We start from the raw sequence: 10,895 nt of genomic DNA, 5'->3' as shown, positions 1-10,895 counted from the left end.
GTGTGTACTATTATAACACTTGGTGGCATATAAATTTTTTATTTTATTTTTAATTTTTAATTTTCATAAATAATGAAATTTGATGTGTATATTATTTTTCATGAATATTAAAACTTAATATGTATACTATTATGACACTTAATAATATATATATATATATATATTATTTTTTTAAGTAAATTTTATATCTCTAAAACCGTCAATATTGATAATATTTTGTATTAAAAAACCATTGCAACTCAAATAGTGTTTTTAAATACAAATTAATACATTCTTGGGCGTATCTCAAGTTAAAAAAATAGAAACAAAAGTAACTACTTTATGAAAGGGAAAAAAGTTTTATACAAATTAATACATACGGTGTATCTCAAGTTAAAGAAAAAAAGTGTACTTAAGTTTTACCAAAAATATGTTAACTAGTTTTATGGAAGGAAAATAAGTTCTATATTATAATGGGAGCGTCAGTTCTTTCGGTGATGAATCATTGACGCCAAATAACAGTTTTAACTTATCACAACAACTACTTTTTCTCAATATTATTGACACCTACACTTCTAAAAGGAGTGCAGGCGAAGTGGAGGATGCAACATAACAGTTTTAACTTTATCCAAACAACTACTTTTCCCAAATATTATTGACACCTACTGAGGTTGCAACTAGGCAAATAGACCAACTGCAAAATCCACAGCATTGTTGATGTGGACAAGGGCCCACGAGTATATATAAACACTCTTAAAGGCACATTAATTATTCCTAACCCCACATTAATTATTCCTAACGCCATTATTTTTGCACCATTGACGACTGCGCCACCATGGAGAATGAACGATGAACTCATCATCTCATTCTGGATGCAGATTCTACGGGTCTTTCTGGAACAGAAAACTTGTTTTCCGCATGGAAACCCGAGCAACTGATAATAATAATAACCGTTCGAAAACTCAGCACCAACTAACGTCTAGAGGACACGACCAAATTCTCTGCAAGTCTTTGAGAAACTGCAAAGTTTTGATTACGGTAACCAGATACTATAAAACACATTTATTTATTGCAGACGACTGTGATTGGAGGAAGCCATTTCCCATGCGGTTAATTTGTTGGCCGTGACAGTGGAAGTGCCGTTATTGAAGGCGTAAAGATGGGCGTCTTTGCCTATTGCCAGGGTGGGATAAGCTCTAGCAGTTATGCACGCCTTTCCCCCTTCTCCAAAGCTCTCCACGATTGAATGATCAACCTGCATTTTCATTTCATCGCCGTTGCAACAACAAAAGGATTCAGAAAACCAATTTTATGCGGCGGGAAAGTTTTAAAGAGTCTTTCAACAAATGTAGCACTCTCACAAAAATATATACCGCACTAGGAGTTTAGATGTGAATAAAATTTTTGCCAAAATCTTTACACTTGACTGACGGAATTTTAAATTTTTGTCTGTCAAACATCTTACCAGGACTCGCAATGAAAGGCTCTTCTCCTTGAAAGAACCCACATGATTCACGAAAGTTCCATATGTTGTCTTGTCAATGTCGCTATGTAAAGACGATCTGCAAGCATTCATGACAATTTGACAGACATTTACATGCTATTTTTTTGGGGGAATGATTGATCAAGATGAATAAGTTTCACAATATTTATGAAGTTTTACCTGCTCTGGTCACTGCACATTAACAACTTCAATTCCTTTCGATAACGAACAATCTGAAAAAACACAGCAGTGCGTTCATTCAAGTCCTTGGAAGCTAAAACAAGCAACCCAAATGGCCCAACAACAGTCCTCGCAGCTGACCCCATCCGGCTGCACAGCTGTTGAGCTGTCGAATTTACTCCCACCTCGTCTTCAAACTCTGCCATTTCGACCCTTGGGAGATCAAAGGAGACTTCCACATCGACCTATTAACAAATCCAAATTCACCAAATAAATTAAGAAAACGAAAACAGAGATTAGAAAAAGGGGAAGATTCTTAAAAGCTGTTGATTCATGAAAGTGATCTTTGTTTCATCTAAGACCATAGACGGCCTGACCAATTTTCCTGCTGTTAGTTGAATCCGAAAAATCACGACAAGAACTACAAACTCTTACAAGAAAAGGAATATCAGAGCGGTTACGTAGCCTAAATAAGAGGAAAGTGGTATGAATTGAAGTAAAGGAATTTAATGTATCTGACGAGCACCTGCGCAGCGTTAATGCCTGCAATTTCTACAACGGATCCACTGCTGAGATCTATATTCTGTTTCAATGTTTTCTTTCGACGAAGAGCTTCTACTTCGGAAACTGGCCACTGTAAAAGCCGCGTTCTTGTGGCGCTGTCTAGCCAGATGGTTCTTGGAATCGCCTTTACAAGAAAACCGCATACGTTAAAAAGAAAAAAAAGTAAAACATATAAATACAGCAACGCAGAATCAGATTCTTAGCTTGAGAGTGATTTCAATGAATTAAAAACCTTTCTAAATATTTGTTTCCTAATATTACACACTAAAATCAAAAGGGATTGGGTATGTACACTGGATTAAATTAATCAGTCAAATACGAGTCAGGAATTTTTGTCTGATCCCTTCTTTTCCGAATAAGAATTTCTCGTCTTGTTTCATAATCAAAAGAAGAGAACTAAGGAAATGCAATGATTACAAATAAGAAAGTTTCACTCAAAAAGTCTCCAAGAATGTCTCGTCTGTCTCCCTAATCTGCCTGCTAAACTAACATTTAATCTCTAGTATACACTGACTTTACCTGAACACCGGCCCAACCCTTGCTGATATCATCGGACACGCTATCCGATTCGTTGATCCATCCCCACAGAATTCGCCTCTGCTTATTTTGATCAAAAAATGTCTTGGAAGCATAGAATTTGCCATAGTCATATCTTAACCCATTTTCGTCATCACTACTGGTATTGTCTGGCACGTATCGATCCATGTCCCGCAAGTAAGTTCCCACTGTATAATACTCGTACCTGTAATCGTCCAGACTCACCTTCAAAACATGTTTAAGTGAATGCCCAATAGCGGACGTGTCTAATCCTTGGTTCCCAGAAAGAGGAACAGGGTAAAAGTCAGGACATTCCCACATTCCGGTCAATTCCGACGAATGTAGAGGATGCTTGGCCTTCACCCAGTGAACGAAGTCCTTGCTTTTGAATAACAAAGCCACTCCTCTCCGATTCCTCTTATTTCCAACTAGAATCCTCCATTTTCCATCGTGGCCAAGCCATCCGGTGGAGGGATCCCTGAATTCGCTCCCATTGATCCCAAATTCTGGAATCAAAAGAGGATTCTGAGGGATCTTTACCCATTCCCTCAAAAGAGGATCAGTGGCATCCTTAGGAACAACCATGCTCTGCAGCTGTTGGGATGAATTGGCCCATCCTGTGTACAGAATCACAGGCTTGTCTCCGGGCAGTAACGTTGCGGAACCGGACCAGCAGCCCTTTATATCATACCATTCACTCGGAACAATGGCAGTATCCAGTGAATGCCAGTTAATGAGATCCTTGGAAACAACATGCCCCCAGACAATATTTCCCCACACCGCTCCTTGAGGATTATACTGATAGAAGAAATGGTAGTATCCCTTGTAGAACATGGGCGCTGCAAAACGAACGCAATCAAAATTCATCACAGAGAATATTAAATCTAGAAACGATTGAATGCATGTGTTGAAACCGAATGAAAAGCTCACCATTTGGATCTGTTCGGCATGCAAGCAATGACAAACCAACGAAAAGAGAGTTAGAAGATTCGTTTAAATCCCAAAAGAGAAATCTTAAATGTGAAATCTGAAATAGTATGGAATATGCAAACCATTCATCCAGTTCTTCTGAGGCTGAAAATGGTAGGCTGTGCGATACCGCTGTTCAACGCTTGTGCTCGTTGGGTTAACAGTAAGCATCACATGGGAAGCCCGCGTAACAGCAGAAATGTTTAACCACAGCCATGCGAGAGCTATGGCATGGATCAGAACCCGTCGAGCCGATGATCCCATTCTGCACGCAGAGCCAAATACGGCGAAATAATCTCTGGTGAGTACGAAGATCCGCTCGCATGTCTTTCTTTTATAGCACTGGGCTGTATAAACAAATCCAAAAAAATACAAAGAACGTCAGAGAATATGAGTCAATCAAAACGCCCGCAACAAATCACCCGTATTTTATCACAAGGTGCGTATTTTTTCATAGGTGGGCGAAAGTGAAAGGATTTTGTTGGTTATTTTTAGCGCGCACCGAGATCGATCGGCGTTCTCGAGGCTTCTGCTACGCAATAGAAATTCTTATGAGGTCCAGACACATGCTTTTTCTTTAAAGCCGTGACCACAGGGTCGGTACTAGGACGTGTGACACAAGCCTCTGACCTTTTTTGCGTTTCATTTGGTTTTTTCAGTTTCATACTTCCATGTAAGTCGATTACAGTAAGCATGCACATTTGGCAACTAGTTCCATGGATGAATGGGATTTCATGATCATAACTTCCATGTAAGTCGATTACAGTAAGCATGCACATTTGGCAACTAGTTCCATGGATGAATGGGATTTCATGATCATGATTTTTATGGGAGGGGTAAGTCATGGAATGTTTCACAGACAAGGATGTTTTTCCAAAAACCAATTACAAATTATGATTAATATTTAATACAAATTGCATGGTATTGAATTACAAATTATGATGAATATTTAATACAAAGGATGGTATTGAATTGGTAAATGATGGAGAATAATGTTTCAGCGATTCTTATTTGTGAGTTTTACCGAGTGAGAGATAATGATAGGTAATGATAGGTAGTGAATTGGTATTGAAGGTGTATTTATCTATTTTTTGAAGTGAGTGTACAAATCTTATTTTATTGGAAATCTTATTTTATTTGATGAAAAATCTTTTTATTTGGAATTTTACATTTTTATATTATTTTTCAAGATATTTAATAATATCTTATTGAAAATTATATATTATTTTTTAAGATATTTAATAAAATTGGTATTGAAGGTATATTTATCTATTTTTTGAAGTGAGTGTACAAATCTTATTTTATTGGAAATCTTATTTTATTTGATGAAAAATCTTTCTATTTGGAATTTTACATTTTAATATTATTTTTCAAGATATTTAATAATATCTTATTGAAAATTATATATAATATGGATTTAATAATATAATAATATATTTCTTTTACTATTTAATAATGGATGAAATGAATATATCATAAATAGATGAGCATTGTAATACATTTGAATCACAAGCTATTATCAAATTGTTTCTAGCCGAAACCTGTTGAGCTCATTCATTGGATATTCACAAACTAAACTGTCCAGTGTCAAATTTAGCTCTATTCCAAGGGGTTCTTCATTGTGAAATTCCCTTCATCAGAGGCAAGAGACATTATACTACACGAAGGACCATGGTTCTGGGGATCCACAAACCTCTTCATCACACCATGGTTTCCGGAATTCGATGCAAATACTATGATTGTTTCCAGGATGCCACTTTGGGTTTGTTTGCACAATCTCCCATTACATTTTTGGGACCAACAGGTCCTTGCTGGTATCAACAACACCATTGGGAGATATATTAAAATGGACACACAAAGGCTGGAGGAAAGAGTTTTCACTTTCACATGAATTTGTGTGGAAGTAGATCTCAACAAAGGCCTACTAGATCACATACAACTGAATCACAAACAACGATGATGGACACAGATACTAGATTATGAAAATACAACATTTAGATGCAGAATTTGCCGGAAAACAGGACACCTACAAAATACGTGCCCTGAAGCCAAAAAAGATATCCGAAGAAAGAAGAAAATAGGGAAACAACCCAAGGGTTGGCAATTTCCCCCACAAGACTCTGATGAGGAGGAGGAAGTTGATGTGGAAGATCCCATACCCAATGAGAACAATCAGACGGACAAAGAACCAGAAGTACAGGAGTTAATTCCACAAGATCCTATGGAATTACAACCGGCAAAGATACCAGATACAATGGATTCCAATGGATCCAAATGACTACATACATCAGACAACTCTGATTTTGATAAGGACAATCCTCGACTTGAAGTTGACAATTTGCTTGCACTTGTATCTTCGATGCCGTCTCAATGGGAGTGGCACATGGTTGAGAAGAAAAAAAGGGAGAAAAGCATGTTTTTCTCCTATATTGTACATTAGTTTGCTTTCATTGAACTTCTGATCTAGAGTGATTGACTTGCAGATGTAATGCCCCTCAACATATGCAACATGTAATTTTATTTTCATTAATAAAATTACGATTTTTCTTTGGGAAAAAAACAATGGATGAAATGATAAGTGTTGTTATATTCAATTTAAATAATTAGTTTCATTATTTTGACATATCTAATGGCATTATAGTTCTTGAAATAGTATAAAGGGAAAATTTAGTTTATTATTAAGGAGGATCCTAATTGGATATTTCAATACATGTAGTCTCAGTTAGATCTAGCTTGGTGATATCTTTCTCGAAATTTTTCTTAGAATAAGTATAATCGAGGGATATCTATGAGAAATAACTTTGATTCCTTATGTTTAGGTCTTGTGACAATTTTTTCATCACAATGATAATAGATGTTGAGAAGTTGATGTTGTATTGTTTATGTTGGGGTTAACTTGTCGATGTGAAAGTGTTGAAAGTGACGTGGAGGAGGTCCATAAGGGGGATGCAGTTGTGGAATAGAATTGGTTGATTTGTTTTAGGCAATGACTATCACCTTTGCCTTTCTTTCTAGCTTGGAGGCCTCTAACCAAGTAGTTGGGTGGGATGTCAAGACTTGTACTTTTCTCTCTTCCTTGAGACCATTGATAAAACACTCCTTCAAGAACCATCAATCAGGCCTTCTATGATGATTATGAACCACTTAATGGAAGCATTAAAATATTCCAGGATGATAGTTTGGCATGACTTGGTCATAATCCCTAAAATATGAGTATCACAAATATTCACAAAATGGCTTTAAGTGATGTACCTCTCATATGCCTTCCTATTATGTTGTCACCACCAAAGTTCTTTATCCAAATATAACACACCCACTTGGAGTTTTAGTTGTTCATAGAGAAATATATTGTTCCATCTTATTAAAATATTTCATATGTTAATAAAAAAACTATTATTTAGTAGTATTTTTATACTCTTGTAAAGTTATGTTTGGCCATGGGACTCTTTGCTTCTTGCCCATTTTTCTTGGTGGTTGTGGGTCTAAAGATTTTATCATATGGGCATTTCATTGTGTTATGGTTTTTATTCTCACTTACCTTATGCTAATTCCTAGAATGAAGTAGTGAGCTTTATTACTCAAGATCTTTGACAATGCATGTGATTTAGTTGAGGGATAATTCTCTCTCTTTCCAATGTGTAATCTCATTTCAATTCAATTTGGTTGCTTATTAGGTTTTTAATAGGGAAGTTCTTTCTGCACTTAGATTGTTTCACTTTTAGGAGTTGGAGTTGGGTGGCTTTAATTATTATTAGTTGCATTTTTCAATCTTGTTCCTCATTTGAATAGTATTTAATTAGTAACATATTTCATTTAGTTCTATTTCATTAGCTGCATTCACTTCATTTTTATTTATTGGGTTGAAAGATATCCTAATATGAGGGAGATATATAATGCCTTCCTTGCTCAAAACTGAGTTGACATATGACACTTAAAAACAATATTAATAACAAAAATAACATTTTACTATCAACCATAAATTAAATATCCAATGTCCATCTTAAGTAAAATATGTCAATATCAAAATATCAAGTTAAAATATGTCAATATGTCAATATCAAGTTATATTGTATGAGTAGACAATTTCTTATGATTAAAACATTTAAATGGTATGTATTTCTATATGAGCAAGTTGTGTAATTTCTTTTGTGCTCAATATGGAGTTGACACACGACCCTCACACACATACACAAAAGAAAGAAAAAGACCCCTGATCTATTATGAGTAAAGAGGGTTCAAGTCCCTCTAGTTGAAAACTTATTTTTAGATAAAAAAACTCCATAAAAGACTTGCACCTGGGAACAATGGATGATAAATTCAAATTTATAATGAATCTAATGTCATTTACATTCAATATTTAAACTAAATAAATATATTAAAGAGAATTAACAAAACATCTTATCTTACATGATAGTGGCTCTAAAAAACTTAGCATTTCAATAATAAAAAAATAAAATTAAATATTTTTATAAATAAACATAATAATCAGCTAAAACTCATTTTTATATATCAACTATTTCTCAACTATATTTATGCTTCTTAATATTTAGATATCATTTATCAAATTCCCAACTTATATTATGCTTTAAACATCATTCCCACCCATCATTCTCACCGTATCTTCCCTACTCCTCCATCTAAATTAGGTTATTCATCTACTCTATTCTTTTCCAACCCTATCATCCTTTTCAAACTTAATCTATTCTTTTCCAACCCTTTCCCTAATCTTACAATCTCTTCCAACTCTTCAATCTGAATTAGGCGATTCATCAACTTAATCTATTATTTTCCAACCCTGCGCCTACTCATCATGTATCTTGCTTGCTTTTTTTTTCATCATGAACATTCTAAGTTAACACTGTTCATGTTCATGCAGCATTAATAACTCCTTTCTGTCATTTTTCAGAGTCTCTTTGACACAGTTCCTTTAGGTCGATTTCCATGGATCCCTCATCAATCCTATGGCGATCATACCTTTGAAGCCTTTTCGCCTAAACAATCCAGTAAAACCAGCCCCCATTAAAGCTAGTGGCGTCTCCTTTTCTCTCTCATCTGAAATCATGAACCTTACATCTCAATTTCATTATTGGGTTAGCATTCATATCTCGGAGGTGATAAAATACGAATTTCGATTTTATTTTAGAAAAGAATCAGACAGCCCTTTACGAAATGACATGATATTACTGGGAACTGCACTGTTAAAAGAGTGCACTCTGCAGGCTGAGTGGAGGATGACAATAGGCCAGCAGACCAACATGAAAATCCACAATCCTCAAATGCTATTGAAGGTGACAAGCTCCCCAAGTACAGATAAACACTTATTAAAGATAGAAAATTATTCTTAACTTCATTATTGTTCCACCATCGATGAGACGATGGGCAAAAAGTCCACCTTACACTGAACGATCAACTGATCACATGATGTCGAATGCAGATTCCACTCGTCTTGTGGATTAAAAACTGACCAACTGACAGACAACTCAAAATCCACAATATTGTTGATGTGACAAGTTCCAACAGTTATTCGTAACTCCATTATTGTTCCACCAATGAACTGCGCCACCATGAGACGATGACCCAAATATCAACTGCAAAATCCACATTGCACTGAACGATCAACTGATCACCTGCTGTTGAATGCAGATTCCACATGTCTTTATCAATACAGAACGCGTGTTTCGATTGGAAAAGTGAGCAACTGATAATACTACAAACATTCAAAATCTCAGCCCCAACTAACGTCGAGAGGACGCGACGAAAATCTCAGCGAGCTTTTGACAAATTGCAAAGATTTGATTATAATAATCATAACCAGATATTATAGAACTCATTTATTTATTGCAGAGGACTGCGAAAAGAGGAAGCCAATAAATTTGCTGGCAGTGGCAGTGGAAGTGCCGTTATTGAAGACGTAGAGATGGGCGTCTTTCCCCATTGTCAGGGTGGGGTAACCTGTAGCCGTTATGCACGCCTTTCCCCATAGCTCTCCGCGAATGAATGATCACCCTGTAATTCCATTTTCATCGCCATTGTAACGTTATCTTTTCATCAGGAGCCGTCTACGACGCGGAGGAATTGTGGGGATCGGTAAAAATGATTGGATTTATGGTGGAAATAGATTAAGTAATTGTGGGGATTGGTAAAAATGACTGGAATTTGGGTAAAAAAAATTAAAAAATCTTATATGAATACTATCATGCTTTTTCTTCCTGAAAAATGACTGGAATTTGGGTTAAAAAAAATAAAAAATCTTGTAGATGCAGTATTTGAATCATGTTTTTGATGGTGGAAATAGATTCAGCACCATCGAAAATCTCAAAGACACTTAAAATTATGAAGTTTTACTGCTTTTACTTAGATTTACAAAAATCCCTGCCAGATTTTTTCAAAATATGACCAAAAATTCTATAACTTTCAAAACTAAAAAACATAATCATTAAACTACTGCTTTTCGGTATCATACCCAACAAAGTTCGATAAACCCATATTATTCAACAACCAAAACAATTACATACAAGTAAACAATCAAGAGATATGTTTAATTTTTACACGAGTTTAATACCTTTACAAAAACATAACACAGCTTATTCCATAACCAAAAAAAATCAATAAACCAATATTACTTAGTGGAAAATTAAATCCACAAATCAATATTATCTAGCATGGAAATTTTAAGAGATAAATATGTTAATTTTATATAAATTTAATATTTTATAATCTGTATAGATTTATTTAATTTATGATTTACTATGTGTTTAAAGGATCAAATTTTATAAAGTGTAAATTTGTTTTTGAGTGTAAAATTTGAAGAAATACTTGCACTTTCATAGATTTCATCTATTTTGACTTTTGGTAGCTTAGGAGTTAAACTGGACCTATACTAGTTTTGAAAAATACATATTTTAATTATAATAATTTTTTTATTCTCACAAATTTAATATATATAGTTGACATTGAAATATTTTATTTATGATTCACACTCTCCACATTAAAATGCTAATACATGTTTTTTTTTTTTTTTCTCCTTATTTTTTACTTGGAATGAAAGCATGAAAACTCAAAGATAGTCGATCAACAACAATATCAAAGACCTTCAAGTTTAACTCTAAAACACTTAAGCTAAACCTTGGGGCTAAAATTTTGGGCATTGGGTAGGTACCTAGGGAGAGTGTCAAACACAAGA

The 10,895-nt window shown here is 34.9% G+C and overlaps 2 protein-coding genes across 2 annotated transcripts; both read right to left on the bottom strand.

Annotated features, from left to right (window-relative positions):
- Positions 1–585: 585 nt before the first annotated feature.
- Positions 586–3,577, bottom strand: LOC149144352 (beta-fructofuranosidase, insoluble isoenzyme 1-like). The gene is made up of 5 exons (XM_089447365.1): positions 2,726–3,577; positions 2,169–2,330; positions 1,643–1,887; positions 1,445–1,541; positions 586–1,234 (listed from the first exon to the last, which is right to left on the bottom strand). Exons 1-5 carry the CDS (start codon positions 3,575–3,577, stop codon positions 1,046–1,048), a joined length of 1,545 nt encoding a protein of 514 aa, XP_089303491.1. The 3' UTR covers positions 586–1,045.
- A 180-nt stretch (positions 3,578–3,757) lies between these two features.
- LOC149144351 (uncharacterized) lies at positions 3,758–4,392 on the bottom strand. Its single transcript, XM_089447366.1, has 2 exons — positions 4,215–4,392; positions 3,758–4,059 (listed from the first exon to the last, which is right to left on the bottom strand). Exons 1-2 carry the CDS (start codon positions 4,375–4,377, stop codon positions 3,758–3,760), a joined length of 465 nt encoding a protein of 154 aa, XP_089303492.1. The 5' UTR covers positions 4,378–4,392.
- Between the last annotated feature and the right edge of the window lie 6,503 nt (positions 4,393–10,895).

This window comes from Pinus tabuliformis, chromosome X (assembly GCF_031772625.1).
Source record: "Pinus tabuliformis cultivar Carrire ecotype Pingquan chromosome X, CPIR1, whole genome shotgun sequence".
Classification (NCBI taxonomy): Eukaryota; Viridiplantae; Streptophyta; class Pinopsida; order Pinales; family Pinaceae; genus Pinus; species Pinus tabuliformis.
This window is presented reverse-complemented; position numbering and strand designations above follow the sequence as displayed.